Raw genomic sequence first — 22,216 nt, forward strand, 5'->3', positions numbered from 1 at the left:
CATTATCCCCTACACCTCTAAATTTTTGATCCTATGATCCTATAAATATTTATGATTGTTTTATAGTAATCCAATTTCCCAGGCACAGTAAAATCCATGCTTTTCAATTTCATATGTATCAATTTCCAAAAACCATGTAATACAATGAAAAGAGATCTGGATTTGGAATAAGTAAATCTCATTTGAATTGCATCTCTGTCATATAGCAGTTGTGAAAGCTAGGTGGTACAGTGGATAGAGCACCAGCCCTGGAGTCAGGAGTACCTGAGTTCAGGTCCGGTCTCAGACACTTAATAATTATCCAGCTGTGTGTCCATGGCAAGTTCTTTAACCCCACTGCCTTGCAAAAAAAAAAAAACCACCTAAAAAAACCAAAAAAACTCTGTGAGTCTCAGTTTCCTCATCTGTGGAACTGCAGGTGCCATGGTGCTACCTTCACCAACATCATGGGACTTTTTGTGAAAAAAGCACTTTATAAGCCCTGAAGTAATTACTCACAGTAATCTAAACTATCCTCCCTCTATTCTGGAGGTTTTGGTTTTTTCCCCCTATTTTGTCCATGAGAGTGGGTGGTTGACACTCACTGAGTCCTCTTCACTTCAGCATTGGCAATGGCACTGATGAAAGGCACAATTTTGCCATAGTGCAAGAAGAGGCGCACAAGTGGGATTGCTGCTTCGTGCTTTTCTCGACATACTTCTCCCAAAATATGGGCTGCGGATGCAGACACGGGCTGGCAAGGAAGAGAGAGAAGAATGTTCAAAAAGCAAGCTCCCAACAGGCCATTTTCTTAATCCTAAATCATATTCCCTGAAGGGATTGTCAAAGTCAAATAACTGAAAGACCACGGGCAAATCATTCAACCTCATTTTCCTCAGTTTCCTCATTTGTAAAATGAGGTGGAGAAGGAAATGGCAAACCACTCCACTATCTTGGCCAATAAAATAAAAAGTTGGACATGACTGAAATGGTTGAATAAAAACAAAAGGTGTCTTCCAGTTCTAGAATTCACCAAATTTGAAATTCAGTGAATTTTTTTAGTTCCTAGTCAGTGTCACTCAGTTATCATAAGGCAGCAATTAGAAAATAAAATTCTCTGTTTTTGAATTCTTGCTGATGAGTAAAATATTGGTTGTATATAAAATATCTGGGTTTCGGGGAAATGAGAATGATGAGAACCTAGTTAAATAGTTTTCCTCTCCCCACCCCTTTCTGTGGTATTATCATTTCCGGCCACTATAAATACACCTTTTAGGTGAAAATGAAAAACAAAACAAAACAAAACATGTATCTTCTGAGGAGTCAAATTCAATTATTATATTTCAAGCTTCCCTGGACAGCACTGACTCATTTCACAGCCTATAAAAATAGGTATCAGTCACCAAGTCTTCCTTTCCCCAGGACCTTCCCATCTCCTAAATTCAAACAAATAAGTTTTATCAAGCATTTTTTTCATATTCAAACACAAAATTAGGAAGTTGTACACACTGCCTGTGGGTTAACATCAACGGTTCTAACTGCAGAAGGCTTGGGTGTGTCTTTCCTTGCAGCCAGTATGGGCAGATAATAATCTCTTGGTGGGGCACAAAAACAAGAAAATAGGAGAGAGATGTCTTATGAAAATCATAAATATGGAAGTTGAAGTTGAAGTAATCTGAGAAGGGTTCAATCTTTTCTGGTTCATTAGAGAATGAGAAATAAAAATGTTTATGGTATTTTTAAAAAGGTCACTATTAGGTTAACCAGAGGTACAAACAAGCAAATTACCTCAACATCTGCAGATTTTAACAGAAGGTCTCGAAGAGGGCTATAATAATCTGAGGAAAATACATGATCTTCAGTGTAAACCACATTTAATCTTAGGGAACCTAGATCACCTGGTTTCAAAGATTTACTGCCATTATCTCTGGGCTGAAGGAAATACCTGGAAAGCGAAAGAAAAAACCAAATGTGTATTAGCTATATCTTTAAAATTATATTCCCCCACATTTTGTTCATTTCTTTTAGTGATTTACAAAGCAATTTGTAAACCTAACCCTCAGCATTGGTCCTCTTCGAAAATGGAAGAATGAACAACAAAGAACCTAGTCCCCAGGTGCCTGAGTGAAAGAATGCTTCTGCAAAGGAAAGACTGACATTGGAGGAGAGGGGGTCACTGACTCAATTCAATTTAGCAAATATTTCTCAGGTCCCTGAAGCAAGACATTGTACTAGGTGCTAGAGCTACGAAATTGAAAACAAAACAGTCCCTGCCCTGAGAGCTTATATTTTACTTGGAAGCCACAATAAGCACAAATATCAAAAAAATGAGTCAATATAGAGCCCTAGTGATTGCCTGGGGTACTCATGAAAGACTTCTTGGAGGAGCATATGAGTTGAAAGACGATAAGGTATCTGAGAGGTAGAAATGAAGACTACATGTGTTCCAGACATGGGCAAACAGAAGGAGATGAAGGAGTATATTATATGCAAAAGTAATAGGTGGTATGAATAGAAGGTGAGAAATAAAATACTGAATCTGGGAACTGTCTAAGCATCCCATATGTCTGGAATATAGAGTTCATTTTGATGAAATAGTGTGAAATGATGATAAAAAGAAGGGTGGGAGCCAGATTGTGGGGGGTTATAAGTAAATGGCAGGCTAAAAGGATTATTTTATCCTGTAGGAAATGGAGAATTACTGAAGGGGTTTAGAACTGTAACATGGTCAGATTTGAGTCTAAAGAAGAATCTTTTGGCAAATCTGAAGAGGATGGTTTGAAAGTTGAAAGGCTATGAGAGTAAGTCACCAAATGAGAGGTTATGGTAGAAAAGTAGAGAGGTACATGAGATACTGTAGATGAGAATTGGCAGTTGTTTAACTATTGAATGAGATTCATGGGGGAACTACTGAAGAATACAGGTACCCAGACAGTCCCAAAGGAAATCCTTCTATATCTCAGAAGATCTATGATTGGCAGTGGGTTGACTATCCTTAATTACTTTGCTGGTAGTCATACTAATAGCAGTCATACATTTAATTTCAAAGGAAGTTAAATGAAGAAAAGGAAAGAGAAAAGATGGAGAAAGAGTGATGAGGTCAAAGTCAATCAAGGCAAAGTTTAGAAATAGAAGAAGGACTGGAGAAGAAACAGTATAAGAAAAGAAGAATAGAAGGGACTAGGCAAGAAGAGGAAGAATAAGATAGTGGCAAATAAAGTTGACTTATAATTCTTTAAATGATTGTAGAATGATCTTTGTTGCTAGAGGAAAGGTAATGCAGTTAAACTTGCTAAGATCTGGTAATTTTAGTGGCAATTTGTGTTCTTTCTCCTCTTCCTTTCCCTTGACCCTTATCCTAGCATGACCCATTTCATTTAGGAACAGACTTCTTCATTGAAAAATGATTTTTTATAAGATACTGCATTAATTCCTCTGCCTGCCAGTTTAAACATTCCATATGAAAATGTCTGAATTCCCTTAGTAGAATTTGTATCTGAGGCATTTAAACAAGTCTGAGTATGCATGGGAAACTTTAATACACTGCTGTACAAAAGGCACAAATTTACATAGTTTTTTTTGTATATACATGCACAACATACACACATATCTCTAATGTCCTGTTGTTAAGGCTAGGGTTTCTTTAAAAGATATAATCAAGTCTTCTTGGAGCAAATCCAGGAACCTGGGCCCATTCCAATCAATGGCTTCATGGGACTGAAATGTAAAATCTTATCCAATAATTACAACCAGAGTATACTCAATAAAAATACAAAACAACATGAATAATTTTCTCAAGTAGATTGTAGCTCAAATATTGGGTTGATATTTTCTATTTTTTTGGTATCCAAATTCCAACACTACCACCACAACTACCATCACTTTCTGCAAATACTGTGGGATCTCTTCTCTGCATACAGCAGGCACTCCTAAATTACTGTTTGTTGACTGATAGCTATGCTAGCAGGCACTCTCATAAGTTTGCTTCATTGCTTTGTTTGGATGGCACAGATCTCTTTGCCTTAATACAAACTGCTCTCTGTGCCTGAAATATACTCCCTTCTTTTATCTTATTTTTGGATGTCTTGTTCCTGATCCTATGGACCATACTGTCTATAGGGTTTTCTTAGCAAAGATACTAGAATGGCTAGCCAGTTCCTTTTCCAGTGGGTGAGATATTTCCTCCTGACTCAAAGGCCAGGACTGTATGTCCCTTTCACTAAAAAGCTTCTCTTCATTTCACAGTTTGAATAGCATGACTATTGGCATGCAATATAGCAACAGTTACACTAATTTATGACCAACCTCATCTTATCACACTAAACATGGAGTCAGGAAGACCTGAGTTTGGATCTAGTCTTACCAGTCATGTGACCCTCAGTTTGCCTCAGAAAACCTTGTTCTGCTTGGGAAAAAAAATGAGCTACCAAAGGAAATGGCAAACCAACCCAGTATCTTTGCCAAGAAATCCCCAAATGGAATCATGAAGAGTCAGACACAACTGAAAACAACTGCACAATGAACTCACATGTAACATAGCAGCAATGATAGCAATTTATAACTGATTACATCCTATTAAAACAAATTTTGAGCTTGTCTAAATTGTTCTGTTTATCTCTTTACCCTTGAGGAACTATAACTTGAAAGAAACACAACATTTTAACCATTTTGGTCAAAAATATTTATAAAATATATTACATGCTTCTTTGCTTTCTCAAGCTTGTTATGAAGAAAAATTCATTATTTCTAATAAGTTCTTGCAACTCAGAGTTATCAAACTCCCAGAGTCCTAACTCTCCCCTTTATCACAAAACTTCTAAGGCAAAGTCTGTGGCTCCACTTCTCCACCCCCCACTCACCGAGCAGTCTGGTTTCCTCCTGTTCCATTGAAACTATCACCTCCAAGGTCACTAAAATCCTCCTGATCACCACATCCTAGTACATTTTTTTACTCAACACAAACAATTGATGCCAGGCTTGTCAAAACTCACACATCTTCTTGAAAGCCTAGCCTGTTTCAACAAGTTCAGAAATGGCTTCCTTCTTCCCCTGGCCTTGGTACAAAATGATACCAATCTTTTTTCACAGGAGGTAAGCACAGAGCAGAGGTCAGTTTGAGATCCCCCAATGTGAGGCTCTAGATTGGGGGTTTTGTTAGGTTTCATGCTTTTAAATGTAAAATAACAGCAATAACAATGTATTTCAAAAGATCAGAGATGTCGATTTTAAAATGATTCTTGGTAATTACTTGGTAACTAGTTGGTCTCTCAGTATAGTGAAAATCACTGAATTTGGAGGTGTACCTTCACCCTATCATTTTTCTTTCCTTCTTTTGTTTCTTCCTTTCTTCCTTTCCTATAGCATTCCTTTTTTTTTTGCTATTTCCTTCTTTTTCTTTCTTCCTCCTTTCCTTGTTTCTTTTCTTTGGACGGTTGTGATTTCATTCATAGATATAGGGTATTTCCCATGAGGAAACTCCCTCTAAGAATACAGATTAGCACCTGCTCTATCACTTATAGTCTGGAGCATGGATAAATTAAGTAACTTGCCTTGGGGTCACTCAGATGGTATATGACAGAAGCAGGATTGAAAATAAATTATATTTGGATGTTAGTATGGAAGAAACTTAGATTAGACCAACACCTCATACCCTTTACCAAGATAAGATCCAAATGATTACAGGACTCAGACATAAAAAAACAATACTATAAGCAAATTAGAAGATCAAGGACTAGTCTACCTGTCAGATCTATGGAAAAGGGAGCAGTTTATGACTAAGGAAGAGTTGGAGAACATCACCAAAAACCAATTAGATGATTTCGATTACATTAAATTAAAAAGCTTTTGCACAGATAAAACCAATGTAACCAAGATCAAAAGAAATGTAGTAAATTGGGAAACAATCTTTACAATTAATGATTCTGACAAAGGACTCATTTCTAAAATATACAGAGAACTAAGTCATATTTTTAAAACAAAAAGCCATTCCCCAATTGACAAATGGTCAAAGGATATGCAAGGACAATTTACAGATGGGAAGATCAAAGCAATCCATAGCCATATGAAAAAAAATGCTCTAAATCATCAATTATTAGAGAAATGCAAATTAAAGCTTCCCTGAGGTACCACCTCACACCTCTCAGATTGGCCAGTATGACCAGGAAGGATAATGATCATTGTTGGAAGGGATGTGGGAAATCTGGGACACTGTTACACTGTTGGTGGAGCTGTGAACTCATCCAACCCTTCTGGAGAGCTATTTGGAACTATGCCCAAAGGGCAACAAAAATGTGCATACCCTTTGACCCAGCAATACCACTACTGGGTCTATACCCTGAAGAGATGAGGAAAAAGGGTAAAAACATTACTTGTACAAAAATATTTATAGCAGCCCTGTTTGTGGTTTCCAAAGAATTGGAAATCCAGTAAATGTCCTTCAATTGGGGAATGGCTTAGCAAACTGTGGTAAATGTATGTCATGGAACACTATTGTTCTATTAGAAACCAGGAGGGACAGGATTTCAGGGAAACCTGTAGGGGATTTGCATGAACTGATGCTGAGTGAGATGAGCAGAACTAGAAAAACACTGTACATCCTAACAGCAACATGGGAGTGATGTTCAAGCTTGAAGGACTTGCTCATTCCATCAGTGCAACAATCAGGAACAATTTTGGGCTGTGTGCAAAGGAGAGTACCATCTGCATCCAGATAAGGAGCTGTGGAGTTTGAACAAAGTACAAGGACTATTCCCTTTAATTTAGAAAAAACCAGATCTTATTGTCTGATCTTGTTACCTCTTAGACTTCTCTTCTCTTTAAGGATATGATTTCTCTCTCATCACACCCAATTTGGATCAAGGTACAACATGGAAACAAAGTAAAGACTGACAGAGTGCTTTCTGTGGGGGGTGGGGAGGGAAGCAAGATTGGGGGAAAATTGTAAAACTCAAATAATATCTTTAATAAAAATAAATTAAAAAATAAATTAATTATCTTGTTCCAAGACTAGCATTCTACCCACTGATTCTACTCTGTCACTCATTCCTAAAACTTATCTCTGTCCTTGGCTCATATCAAACCGCAAAACTCTGTCAGCTCTCCATTTCCTGCTGATCAGAGTCCAAACTCACTGAAATGCAAGCTATTACACAATCTGATCCACTGGTTACTTCTAATTCAAACACATTGTTGTGTGCAAGGTAGGAGGTGACTAAGTGGCTCAGTGGATAGAACTCTAGGTCTGGAGTCAGAAAGATTTATCTTCCTGAGTTTGAATCTAGTCTCAGATTTAGTAGCTGTGTGCCCCAGGCAAGTCACTTAATCCTGTTAGTCTCAATTTCCTCTTCAATATCTTTGCTAAGAAAAACCCCAAATGGGGTCATAAAGTATCAGATACAACTGAAACAACTGAACAACAACAACAACAAAAGTAAAAAGATCCTGATTAAAGTCCTAAACAACACTTCTATGACAAGTGCATAAGCTTTTGTATTTGGTATTTCAGCAGGGACATTACTTTTATTTGTTTCAACCTCCTAAAATACATTCTATAATTTGGAACGATGCCCCAAGGGCATACTGTGTATAATGTCTGACCCAGAAATAGCAGTGTTAGCTCTGTATTCCAAAGAGATCAGAAAAAAAGGAAGGGATTCTGTATAATATGTACAAAACTATTTATAGCAGCTCTTTTGTGATGGTAAAGAATCAGAAATTGAGGGGATGTTGATCAAATGGGGATGAACAAGCTATGGTATAAGATTGTGATGGAATACTATTGTGCTATAAGAAATGACAAACAGGATGAATTCAGAAAAACCTGGAAAGACTTACATAAGCTGATGCAAAGTGAAGTAAGCAGAACAAGAAGAATGTTATACATAATTAACAACAATAATGTAACATGATCAACTATGAATGATTTGGCTCTCCTCACAACACAATGATCCAAACGATTCATGATGAAAAATGCTACCCACCTTCAGAGAGAGAACTGATTGAGTGCACATTTTTAAAATGTTTTTTCTTTATTTTACTTGTTTCCCCCTCACCCCCAACAACATGATTAATGTGGAAATACATTTTGCAAGACTTTACATGTATAATGAGTATGATATTTCTTGCTTTTTCAGTAGGTAGGGCAAAGAATGATGTAAGGACAAGAATTTGGAACTGAAAATAAAAATAAAAAATATTAACAAAGAAAAAAAGAGGTTCTCGATGAGTGAGGTTGTTTTATAGCTGAGCTCTAAGGAGATGGAGTGTTACTATACCATGCTTCATATGAACTGGACTGTCGGAGGACTTTCAGAGGAATCCTCAGTTCTCCTAGGAACTCATCTCCAAACTTCAAATTACTGGCATTCCACAGGTCAACCCTGAAATAAGCCAAAACCAAAAGCACAATTTTAATTTAAAGAATGAGAAAAGAGAGTAATCTTGATGCACCACAAAGCTCAGAGCAACAATAGTTCAAGAACTATTTCCATTTTATTTCCCCTTCTCAAGATGCCTTGGAAAGTATCTCTGTTCTTCCAAAGATGAGGTAATGTACTCTCAAAGTTCCTTATGCTTTAGAATTTTAAGTTATCAAGAAACAAATCTCTAGTGAAATATAGATCTATATTAATTAATTCACTTCAACATTCTTATTTTCCTGTAGAGATGCCTCAGTGAGATCACAATGGATGATACTGTTCAAACTAGAGAACTTCATGAAGTACATCACATGCCAAACTTCAAATGTCTAATCCCCAGGTTATTTCTAAATAATGCAAGTTATTCCTCAGAGTGATGGGGTTTGTTATTCAGAAATGACACATGACATGAGTAGAATGTCTAAGAAGATGTTGGTTTGAGTTATTCTAAAGCATGAGTTTTCTTTTCTTTTTCCCCTTATCCGTTTATATCCACAGCAACAAACTCATACATCCTATTCAACTATAAATCAGTCAATTAATTAATCACTGAATTATCTCAGTTCTCTAGAGTACAGGAACTAACACCTGCCAATCACATACTATCATATGACCCAGCAGAACAAAACAAAAATAAGAAATGCCCTCAAACTAAAATACTCCCCAAAAGTGAGAAGGAGTAACTACTCCATAAATATCTACCATTACCACAAAACTATTTTTGTAGCAAATCACCTTGACAATCTGATCCTCCACCTCTATACCTAGCTGACTAATCTGGTCATTTCTGACACAGGGAAAGAATGACTAATCCCTTATCTGTTGTGTGTCAGGACCACCATCTCTTTTCTGATCTCCACTTGAATGGCCTTGACTTTGGAAGGTGATGTAAGAAGTATAACTGCTTTTCAATTCAATGGCAAAGAGCCAGATTACTCACACACTAAATCTTTCCTATAGTATGATCCTAATATTTTAATATTCTAAATGAAGCTGAGAACCCAATATAAAAGTTCTCATACCACTTGGGAGGGTGGGCTGAAGTCCGGAATGAAAGAGGGAATCCAGACAATTGTACACAATATACTGTTATTATCTTGGGCAAGCTAAAACAGGAACTGTCACCATACAAAACCTACAGTACAAAAAGAGTGTTATCATAAGGAATAAATGAGCATTTGGAAGACGACAGAGGCGGGAACTCTGGATACAATTTGCCACAGTAGACTATTTTCGGTTTAACAAAAAGAGACTTTCCAATCTCTAATTGACAATTTACCCATAAGACACAGAAACTCCCAAGTAGGGAGAGATTTTTTTTCTTTCCCTCTGTCTTCTTTTCTCTCTTCCTCTATCTATCCCTTTTTCTTCCTCTCTCCTTATCTCTCCTAACCTCTCTTTCTCTACCCCTCCACTTTTTCTGCCCCATCTTCCACCCCACATCCCTCCCTCTGTCTCTTCCTTTGACTCCCTCCCTTCTTCTCTCCTCCTCCTTTAAGGAAAATATCAAGCTGTTGTTTTTGTTTGCCTGCAAAAAAAAAAAAAAATTAATGGCTCCAGTCTTTAATCCTCCCTTCACTCTCTCCTCCTCCCTTCCTACCCCCCCCCAACAAAGAACATGGTCCTATCTCTACAAGAAAAAAAGGGAAGTTGCAGCAGAAGGAACATCTGGTACCACACGGCAATTTTAATGAGAACCTGTCATTTTGTACAGCCTTCTTCTGAAACATTAGAGGATAGTCTCCAGTTTCACAATTCTAAAGTACTGAAAATTAAAGCTTGAACTAAGCAAATGTAAAATTTAAGATCAAATCAGGATATGTCTTTTGAATAGATACTTTCTTTCCCTAAGGATTCAAATGAAAAGAAAAAGACATAGAAACAAAAACTGCTTCTATGATAGGAAGAGGAAGTGATAGAAGGGAGAGGAAAAAGACAGTCAGAGAACATTTTGTACAATCTCAGAATTAGCTTTCAATCTGCTTTCCTTGATTTTATTAGTGTCAAAGCTTTCCCTGTCTTCATAAATCTCTCCACTAGCTTTTATTTTTTTTTTGAGACTTGTAAGCTATTATGTTGGTGTAAGAAACAATAGAGGAACTTCTTCCCTGAATGTAATTTGTATTACTAATGTGACTATACTTGTCTGGAAATCATACCTTCTAAAAGGAAAGATGCCCTCATTTTACCCATCATGCTGAGGAGTGTTGCTAAGGGTCTCACTTTGAATAAACTAGAACATGCGTTCCTAGTTAAACAAATATTATTTTCAATGAAAATTTTGAAGATGGTATCAGCTATCTTACTGTAAAGAATGAGAGATTTTGTTTGTGACCCTGACAGCATAAAATTCAAGCCACCCTAGAATGTAATTTCCCCTTCCTTTAAAGATAAAATGATGGGGCACAATTTTAGTCATTCATTTCATCCAAATGAACAAAATAATTTAAATAAAACTAACATTTAAAAATTAAATATATCTTTTTTTTCTTACTGTTTGGATTATTAAAGCAGACTCTATATGCTTTCAAGGATGCTGGGAGCCAAAACTGGAATCAGAAAGGTTCCCCTTCCTGAGCTCAAATTCAACTTCAGACACTTTCCAGCAAGGTGACCCTGGGCAATTCACTTAATCCTGTTTGTCTTGATTTCCTGGTCTATAAAATAAACTAGAGAAGGAAATGGAAAGCTCTCCAGTAATTTTGCCTAGAAAACCCCAAATAGGGTCAGAGTCAGACGTGAATGAAATGACTAACGGCAACAACAGAAATGCTTTCATAACATTGTTACATACTAATTTTGATCAATACAATACTACTTCTTTGTAGCATGACACCAAGAATTCTCCAATGTGTTTACACAAGGCAATTTATAATAGTAAGTAAAACATATAAATCTCTACAGAAAAACCAGCATAGGAAATAAGAGGCTAATGGAAATGTAGGTGGGAATTCCAGCCTATTTTCCTTAAGAGGAATGGAAAAGTTGGCACATTTTCACATAGCAGGGAAGTGTAATGTAAGTGTCTTTCACTACTAATTCTACAAACTGAGATCTGAGCAGGTTGGAGAAGGAGGAATTCTTGGGGGGGTTGGAATCACATTGACTACTTTCTGAATATTTGGAATGTGGCTATGAAAAATGGTTCCATGATTAAATATCCAACTTCCTTTTCTCCAGCTTCCTTTTCTAAAACGGTTCACATGGCATGTTAATCTTCACCTGCATTTCCCTATGGCTGCCACTGAGAGTATCAGGATGTCACAGAGATCACAAAAGAAAACACAGATATAGGTAAATGCTTAACAAAGACCCTGTTTCTATGACAACTTACTCGAAAGGAACAAGAGAAGTTAAATATAGGCTATGTGGACAAAATAATTTCAACAGGGAATGATGCTTAACATTTTCCATATGGTAAGAGGAGCTCTTAGAGAAGGAAGACCTTTCTGACCTGAAGGTTGGGAGTGCCTCAATTATTCTACAAATAGTACAGTATAGAAAGACTCAAGTATGAATCTCATAAGAGACATAGGACAATAGGCCCTTCCTCAGCCTACCCACTCCTCCCACTCAGTCACAATCCTGTTTTTCATCTAGACTTCATCTTAGCTAGACTGTCTCCTCTCAGTCCAGTTGTCTGCTTACTAAAAAGAATAATCTGGTGAACATTAAGAGGGGATTTTTCAGAATCACAAAGTCTAATCAGTTAGTAGCCAAAGGAGTGCTTGTATGTGGGTGGATTTGAGCGTGGGTGTCAAGAGAACTGGAGAGGCAGGCAGAGAAAGGAGAATATATAAAAAGTGCAACCTGCCATAATTGATGGCAAAAGTAATAGCAAATAACATAATTAAATATTCATTTAAGATAAAAGACTTAACAAGTATAGATTATGAAAATCATGGCTTATTATGAAGGTAGCCAATTAGTAAATAACCTCATACTAATTAGTAAATATTCATTGGTTGCCAATTAGTAAATAACCAGAATTCCTCTTCTCTTCATCCCAACATCTAGAATTCTCAAGGGGTTTAAATTCTTAGACTTTAGTTTCACATTTCCTAGAGATTAAATTGTCAAGAGGATCTAAATACCCATTTACTCATCTTCTAAGTATGTAAGAAATAACCCAACTTAAATCATCAAGAAAAAAGATTGATTTTCTTAATTACCTAATCTCAAGTTTATCAACATCCTCTTCTTCAAAGTCAAAATGGGACTTCTTGCTATAGCTGCAGGGTCTGGTGACCTGATGGAATAGATGAGAAAAACATTTTGAAACAACAGTCCAAAAAATAAAAACATAGTTATTATATAAGATTTCTTAAATACATTCAATGAGAATTCAGTAAGAAACTCATCCAACCTATCATGATATGAGAGAAAATACTACCTTAGCAGCACTTAAATCAAGGATCCTTAACGAAGGATCCTTAAACAAATCATTAACTTGTTTTTTAAAATTGATAACTATATTTTAACATATTTAGCTTCCTTTAGAAATTTATGTATTTTATTTTGTGCATTTATAATAATGTTTGTCCTTCATTTTTGAAAAAGACCATAATATCAGGGAGGTGATGCCATGACAAACACATGAATTGTATTTGAGAGAGAGGGGAATGCTATGCTAAGTTACCAGCCTCACTTTCTGCTCTAGAGTCATCTGGATCTAGTGGCCAGATATGAATCAGGACAACTACAGATGACCCTGGATGCAAGGCAATCAGGGTTAAGTGACTTGCCCAAGATCACACAGCTTGTAAGCGGCAAGTGAATGAGGCTGGATTCAAACTCCCATCTCCTGACTCCAAGGCCAGTGCTCTATCCATTGCACCACCTATTATTCTAAGAAAGCATTCCTAGGCTTCACCACATTACCAAAGGGATCTATGAAACAAACAAAAAATAAAAAAGGTTAAAAACCCTTGACCAACCATGCATTTAAAATACTTTATGATGGTTTCTACCCTTAATCTTCAAAAGAAGTCAATTAAAGACGCATCTACAAAGGTCAGAGTAAGTGCCTGCACAAGAGAGTTCTGGCTTTGTGTTGGAAGGGGGAATAGGAATCACTGAGAAGGAATGATGTTAAGAATGAGACAAACACCCCCCCCCCTTAAATAGTGCCTGTCCTCAAGGATATAATGCCTATATCAATATCTTGGATGATTTCTTAGAAGGTGAACTTAATCAGATTATTTTCCAGGACTCCACTTCTCATGTGTCAATGAGGGGTGGAGGAAAAGGGATGTTGTCCTTATGGTGGTATCTCAGAGTCACTCAGTTCCTTGATGAATCTTCTAGTGTAGAGGGATAGAAGGGGGGGGGGAATAGGTAAGGAAGACTTAGGGAAATGATCAGTAAGACTCTGTTATGAAAAGAAAGTGAGGAGATTATAGAGGGATTCTATTTCCATGTCTTCCAGTCACCTGAATGAGCCAGCAAGTCACAACCCTAAGCATTATTTTTCAATAGATGAAGATGTTCAGTTGTTTTTCTGTCATATTCAATTCATTGTGACCCTATTTGGGGTTTTCTTGGCAAAGATCCTAGAGTAGTTTGCAACTGCTTTCTCTAGATCAGATGAGGAAACTGAGGCAAACAAGGTGAAGCTGCCCAGAGTCACAAAGAAAGAATCTAAGACCAGATTTGAATTTAAGAAGATGAGTCCTTCTGATTCCAAGCCCATTTCTCCATTTACTATTCCACCTAGTTGCCCTATTCCCCCCCCCCCCCCAGCAACTGGATTTTTAATAGACTCAAGTGTTACCACCTATAGAGGTCTCCTGTGCAGTTGCTAATTTCCTTCCCAATGGAAATTATTGCCTCACTCTGTAAGCATCCTGAGTTTGATTCAATCTAGGACCATCATTTCAAGAAGTGTCCAGACCATCCATGCTTATTTCCCTGCTGGGAATGTGGCTGTATAGATTCTCCCAACTTTTCTAATTGCTGGCACCACTCCCTGCCCCTTCTAACTCTTTATTAGGTATTGTGCTCTCTCATAATGTAAGTTCTTTGAGGGTAGGGAAAGTCAGTTTTTGCTTTCCTTTATATTCTCATTTTAGCACTACTTTTGTGACAAATGGCTCAGGTAGCTGGCACACTGGATAGAGTGCCTGTCATGTAGTTAGGAAGATTCATCTTCTTGAGTTCAAATCTGGCTTCTGATACTTACTAGCTGTGTAACTGTGGGCAAGTCACTTCAACCTGTTTTCTTTAGCTTCCTTATCTGTAAAATGAGTTGGAAAAATAAATGGCACTTTGCCAAGAAGACTACAAATGGGGTCACAAAGAATCAGATGGGACCAAACAACAACAAAAATAAACACAAGTACTTTAATAAACATTTTATCTATCATCAGTTTTGCATTTATTTCTCTATAAATGTGAAAGACTATAAACGTAAAGTACTTGGCAAACTTTAAAGTTATATCTAAATGTTGGCTATTATTGCTGTTGTTATCTGCCAAAAGAATTTAAATTTCTTGAGATTGAGGACAATTTCATTTTTGTCGCTGAATGACAGATACTTAACAAATTCTTGAAGAATGACTAAAATAACTGCTCCTTCTTTTAAATTTTTAAAAAATTTTTATTAGTCTCAATGTAGACATTTTTTATTCAATGAAAGGGGAGGAAGTATAAGGTCCCCCATAAAAACCTGTAGTTAACAAAATAAGAAACCTACATGTTTTTAATTGAAAAGAGTTCTCTAGATGAGTTAAATTGAGTTAGATAAAGAAACTCTACTTTCTGAAGTTTCATTTTTTTCCCCCATCAATGTAACACAAAGAAATCATGTACCCCACCCATGAGATAACCACAACTCAGGTTGAGAAGCTAAAATAGCAATGTGATGGAAAGGATATCTGAAGCCACTAGGTATTTCATCCTGCCACTAAACATAGATTTAAAAACAAAATCCCTAACCTATACATAAGAACAGTACTTGGGAATTTTATTTCTACTAATAGTCTTCTCCAGCTTAGAAGCAAATTCATTTCCTTGCAGTAAGGACAAAGAAAATTGTAGAAATGAACATTATATTTTCTTTCCTGGTATTTTAAAAGTGATTCTTAGGCTTTTTTTTTTTTTTAATAATAGTTGAGATACTGTTGGGTTACTGTGGAATGACTTAATTCTGATAATTTGGAATACATTTTCTCACATGCTTTTCCCTCCTCCCATTTCAATACTTCTCCAAAATGAAATGCTAGATGTCACTGCTCATAAAATATTCATTGCGAAATAACAACAGCAACAATAATGAATTCCACTTTATTTAAAGTTCAATTAAAATACCCTAAACCTTCCCTAATTCCTCCAATTGCTAATCCCTTTCCCTCTCAGACACTTTTCTGCTACCTCACCTAGTCTTGTGCATCATTTTGTAAATTACTTGAGTGAGAGTGCCATATTCTCCTACTAGACTATAAGTTCCATGAGGTAGAGAAATTTACCTTTGATGACTTCTTATCTGTCTACATAAGGGGCCTACCTAGCACAGCTGACACTCAGCAGATTTTATTAACAAGGAAAATAATAACAATATTAACCCTAACCCCAAGACAGAGGGTGATCCTCAGTGGCCTGTACTGATCTTCATATAGAATACATTTTCCTACTAAGCTGATTTGTAGAAAAACACAAATATGATTTAGTCATACTTTCCTAATAAATGACCATGAAGATACCAGTTACAGCAAAAATGAAAATAGCTTTTCTTTTAATTACAAGAAAAAAAGGTTTTTTAAATTCACAGTAAATACATGTACATTTGTGTGTGTATTTACTGTGAATTTTGTGTATTACATGTGACTAGAATTCTTTTTCTTTTTTTTTTTCATTTTTGCAAGGCAATGGGGGTTCAGTGACTTGCCCAAGGCCATAGAGCTAAGTAATTATTAAGTGTCTGAGACTGGATTTGAACTCAGTTCCTCCTGACTCCAGGGCCAGTGCTCTACCCACTGTGCCACCTAGGTGGCCCTGTAATTATTTTTCAGTGTATACCTTTCAATTCAACATATATGTATTAAGCACCTATTATATTGCAAGGCATATTTTCAAAGAGACTTTATTAGGCTTGGGATATTTAAATTTTGATTCAAATGGCATAGAGCTGTTTACAAATGAGGTTTTTATTTTTCCTCATTCATCTACTTGATGTCTATTTTTTCTTATAGTTCTCTGACCCTACTTTCATCCTCCCACCCTTTCCATCTCTTCAGCTCTAGGAAGTGCCCAATGGGCTCAGCATTCTAATCTTGACTCCATCTAAAGAATTATATGAGTTTGAGTGAATTATTTAATCCCTGAGTCTTAATTTTCTGATTTGTAAACCACAGCTAGAACTCATCTATCTCTCAATGTTTCTATATGGCTTGAAGAAAAATTCCAAAGCTGTATGAGTACACTGTCGGTGCCTGGGGTGGGTTTTGTGAAGTTTTAAAATAAAATAATTTAGATATTTCAGGGGAGGTGAATAGCCATTCTTGTCTTTTTTTTCTTTTTCAACATTTTTCCTCCTACTCTCATTTATTACCAGGTATCTCTGGCTGTAAGATCAGGCCCAGGTGGAGAGGGTGTAGTAAATGTGACCTCTGACACCAGTGAAGCTCCCTAAGAGTTACTGCCTAATGTTAGTGGCATGAAAGAGTGACTGAGTTTGGATAAGTAAGGAACTAAGACGGTTCACAGGCTCCAAGATTAGCACCACGGAATCATGAATTGGAGATTGAATTGGAGATTGCTGTTATGGTTGTCCTAAGATATAGTTCTGGATTTAGAGCAGAATAGGAAACCTATCTTAGATGTTAGCCGGGAGATCCTGGACAAGTCACTTACTTTAACTGTTGTAAGATGTGGCAATGAAACTACTTACCTCACAGGGTTTTTTGTGAGAACCAAATCATGATATGTATATAAAGCCATCTTGTAAACCTTAAAGGCTCTATAGAACTGCAATTATTCTTATTATTAAATCCTGATGTAACCTTAAATTCATTTCATTATTTTTCAGATCTCCCCATTTTGCTGAAGCCAGACCAATTAAATTGTTTGTCCAAAGTTGCAGATATGGCAAAACCCAGGTATTCTTGACTCCAGATCCAGCACTTTTTCATTAGATTATACCATGCACCAGGCTGCCTCCCTTTCTCGGTATTACCTCAATAAGGGAGATGAGCACCTTTCTCCTAAACAGGTGGAATTATGAACAAAAGAAATAGCAGGATTTTTCAGTCTGGAATTTCACAGGACTGTTCCTAGTTTAAGCCCTGGAAGAAATTCAAGATGGAGATCATTTCCTGGTGAGCATTAAATTTCCATTCTTGTTTCATTCTCATATGAGACTGCCTGTAATAGGCAAAATGAAATGTAGTTTGGGTTTTCCCTCAAGCTCATTACCTCTTATTTTTTATTTGTTTATTTTTTGCAGGGTTGAGGGTGGGACAAGGAGGTCTAATCATTTTGATCTTTCAGGTTCTTCCTCCTTTTTTTTTTTTTAATAAAGAAATTACTAGGGGCTGCTAGGTGGCGCAGTGGATAAAGCACCGGCCCTGAAGTCAAGAGTACCTGGGTTCAAATTCGGTCTTAGACACTTAATAATTACCTAGCTGTGTGGCCTTGGGCAAGCCACTTAACCCCATTTGCCTTACAAAAACCTAAAAAAAAAAAGATAGCTTAATTTAAAGAAATGATTAGGACCTAAATAGTCATCTTGTCAGACTCTCTTTGTTGAAGATTAAAAAATATATTTCTTGAGACCCAAACCAGACAAGGGAAACTGTAAACAAGGGAGGAATGTATGCTACTAAACTAGAGATAGAAAATGATGGGTCAATTTAGTTACATCAGATGACCAGATTTTCTTTTTACCTTTTGCTCCAATAGTCTATTCAATGGTCAGAGCTATACTGTGATATGAGGCAGAGAATCAGGGAATTGTCTGATAGCTGTGGAAAAATAGTCAAATGAGATAATTCCACTCCCTTTTAAAGGCTTTTGACCAAAGTCATCTAGTTTGGTTATCTAGATTAGGATTTCCCAATAGTTATTCCAAAGACTAGCATTTATTTGTAGCAAATTTTTTTCTACTAGCCTCCAAAACTGTTCTTCACTTCTTAAAATACATAAACTTAATCCAATTCAACATGAGGCTTTTACTATGTGGAAAGCACTGGACTAGACACTGTGGATGAGTTGGAAGAATATGTTAAAAATAAAATCTAAGAAACTGTTTCAAGTCTTGGGATAATGTATACATTTAAACACATATGCAAGGAACTCATAGCCATACAAGAATTACAGAATTATTGGAAGAAGACTGATGTGAAAAATGTGAGCTTCTAGAGAAGAAAATACACCTTCCCATTTTTGTAGAGGCAAGGGACTATAGTCATAGAATATGTCATATACTGTTAAATACAATTCATATATTTATCGAATTTCCTGAACAGCTTTCCTATTGAGGGAATTAGGTAATGGAGTGAATAATGCACTGGATGTGGAGTCAGGAAAATCTGAGTTCAAATCCAGCCTCAAATCACACTTACCAGTTGTATGAAGTTTAACTACTGCTAGCCTAAGTCCCTCATTTATAAAATGGGGGCACACTGGAGAAGGAAGTGGCAAAAGTTACTTAACCTTTGTTTGCCTCAATTTCCTCAACTGTAAAATGAAGATAAAAACAGCACCTATCTCCCAGGGATATTGTGAGGATCAAATGAGCTAATAATTGTAAAGTGGTTAACATAGTGTCTGGCATATAGTAGGCACTATATATATGTTTATTTCCTTCCCTTTCCCTTTTTTTTGAAATAGGGAGTGGACTATTGGATGGAGAAGGGAAAAGATGCTCAGAAATGAAGAGGATTTAAAAACAAACAAAAACCACAACTTGTGTATCTATGAGCTAATCAATTTGTACATCTTTTTTATTTTTTTAGGTTTTTTTTCAAGGCAAATGGGGTTAAGTGGTTTGTCCAAGGCCACACAGCTAGGTAATGATCAAATGTCTGAGGCTGGATTTGAACCCAGGTACTCCTGACTCCAGGAGGTAGAAAGTAAGCATTGCCTTTGGGAAACTGAACTCTGCTTCTAATGACTCCTTCTTCCCCAAGCATCTTTATTAAGCTAAAGGTCCATCCAGTACATTGGGGAGACCCCTTTGAGTCAAGCTTATTGGGAATATGAACATTGCTATCTGCACTGTTAGAAAGATGTATAGAGGTGGCTAGGTGGCACAGTGGATAAAGCATCAGCCCTGGGCAAAGTTCTTTCATATAGTTATGGAATTCATATACATGGAGGGTCTGAAATATCTCAGAGATCAATTCTATATCATTGAAAAGTCTTTCCATGTACAAGGAATCTTACTACCATCTGAACTTTGTGGTGTTAATCTTCCATGACAGTAGTAAATCCTGGGTTGTTGTTGGGTTTTTTTACCTTGATATTGGTAATCAGCAGGTCACTGAATAAAACTATCTCTGTTGCTACCTCTTTCAAAATATTTGTAGGATTCTGGCATGTGCATGACAGGTACCATTTGGGGGAAAGCTTTTATTTTCATCCTGTGGTGTTTACTCTATCACAGTTGTGAAACAGAAATGAATCTCTGCAGGTCATATAGTCACTTAGAAAATCTCAAATTAACATTATTTGGGTTGCATTATATTTATTTTGTTAAATATATCCCAATCATATTTTAATGTGGCTTGGCTGCACTAGAGAATTTTCTCAAGAACTTGTGTGTGAACAGTGGGCAGCAAGCTGAACACCTCTGCTTTATCAAATCAAATGCATTTTAAACAGACCACAAATAATAAGTTGATAAGATCAGAGATGTTGAGCTGAAAGGGTCCTCAGAATCCATCCAGCCAACCAGTAAAATTGTCACTTTCAATATATGTGTTTGTATTTATATGAAGAAATTGAAGCCCACTGACTTGTTCAGTGACACAGAGATAGTAAGCATTACAAGAGAGATTTGAACCTGGAACCCCTAACTCCAGGGGTTCTTCCTCCAAAAAAGAAGGTATATATTCATGCCTATCAGTAAATTGTGAAACTTTAAAGATGTGGTGTGTTGAAAAATGTCACTTGAAAAGAACCTGCTTATTCTATACTTAAACCAACCTCTTAAGTGTAGGTTATGAACAAAAGATTTTGTATGAAATATAGATATATAATTGGTAGTTATTGGTAGTCTCTTAGTTGCCCATTTGGGGTAATAAGGTCTAGGATTTTTTCCTGTGTCTTTTTGTATCCTCATCTCTTTCACATGTCTTGAGACATGATTTTTCTATATCCTCAAAACTGCTTTGCTGCCAGCAAAACCTTTCCTGGATATTCTTGTAATTTTTATTTTTCAGTATCTTCCCCCCCCATTACAATTTCTACTTCCTTATATAGAACATCCAGAACTATAATGTCAAAGTTAGTGTTGCTGGATAACTACACCTTACAGGATACCAGACTTCAAAGGATTAAATTTAAAAGCCACCTAAAGGGCAATGAAGAGGCATATGGCTGCCATGAGCATGTTGAAGCATATTATGAATCAAGAATTATGTAAAAGAAAAAGTATTACAGATGTGAACCTGCAAAAAAAAGATGGGTCAATCTCAAAGCATGAATGATGGGTAATGACTGGGGGTCTAGGTGCTCTCCAGTTATTTATATAATGTCAGGAAATCTAGAAAAAGGTCCATGGCACATAAAATAAACCCTGATAGAAAATTTACCAGAGGATGTAAAAAGGAGTCTCACAAGATGAGAGAGAATAGAGGGTCTATGATCATTATTAGAGGAGGACATACTCCTAGTGATGATAGGATATTAATAATAATAGCCAACATTTATATACCTATTTAGGGTTTACAATGCACTTTATGTATTAACCCCATTTGATACAATAACCCTGCATGGCAAGTTGTTATTATTGTCTCCATTTTATAGATGAGGAAACTGAGGATGATATCACAGTTCTATCAAAATATTGAAATGTCCACATATGTATTTATGAGGAATTAAAACCCTTTTCCCGGGCTGCTAGATTGGGTAGTAGATAGAGTACTGGGCCTGGAATCAGGAAGATCTGAATTCAAATCCAGTCTCAGATACTGATTAGTTGTGTGAACCTAGGCAAGTCACATGAGCTGCAGAAGGAAATAGAAAACACTCCAGTGTTTTCAGACAATATAAAATATTTGGGAGTCTATTTGTCAAGACAGACTCAGAATCTTTTTGAAAACAATTATAAAACACTTCTCACACAAATTAAATTAGATTTAAATAACTGGGCAAATATCAACTGCTCATGGATAGGTAGAGTTAATATAATAAAAATGACAATTCTACCAAAACTAAACTGTTTAGTGCCCCACCAATCAAAATTCCAAAAAATTACTTTAATGAGTTAGAAAAAATTGTAAGTAAATTCATATGGAGAAATAAAGTCAAGAATTGCCAGGAGCTTAATGAAAAAAAGTGCAAAAGAAGGTGGTTTAGCCCTACCAGATCTAAAATTATATTATAAAGCATCAGTCATCAAAACTGTTTGGTATTGGCTAAGAAATAGAGTGGTGGACCAGTGGAATAGACTAGGTGTAAAAGCAGGAGATGATTATAGTAATCTGCTGTTTGATAAACCCAAAGAGTCTGGCCATTGGGATAAAAACTCGCTCTTTGATAAAAATTTCTGGGGAAAATTGGAAGTTAGTATGGAAGAAACTTAAGATTAGACCAACACCTCACACCCTTTAACAAGATAAGATCCAAATGGTTACAGGACATAGACATAAAAAACAATA

General features: G+C 36.4%; 1 protein-coding gene across 3 annotated transcripts in view; it reads right to left on the bottom strand.

Moving 5' to 3' along the window:
- The window catches only part of RASA3 (RAS p21 protein activator 3), a 299,007-nt gene that overhangs the window by 48,965 nt on the left and 227,826 nt on the right, over positions 1 to 22,216 (bottom strand). For all 3 annotated transcript variants that reach the window (XM_074192117.1, XM_074192115.1, XM_074192116.1), the window contains exons 8-11: positions 12,569 to 12,645; positions 8,253 to 8,357; positions 1,768 to 1,924; positions 585 to 733 (exon numbers count right to left, since the gene is read on the bottom strand). In XM_074192117.1, the coding sequence (XP_074048218.1) occupies positions 585 to 733; positions 1,768 to 1,924; positions 8,253 to 8,357; positions 12,569 to 12,645 (488 nt within the window). The remainder of the gene's footprint in view (positions 1 to 584; positions 734 to 1,767; positions 1,925 to 8,252; positions 8,358 to 12,568; positions 12,646 to 22,216) is intronic.

This window comes from Macrotis lagotis, chromosome 6, assembly GCF_037893015.1.
Source record: "Macrotis lagotis isolate mMagLag1 chromosome 6, bilby.v1.9.chrom.fasta, whole genome shotgun sequence".
Classification (NCBI taxonomy): Eukaryota; Metazoa; Chordata; class Mammalia; order Peramelemorphia; family Peramelidae; genus Macrotis; species Macrotis lagotis.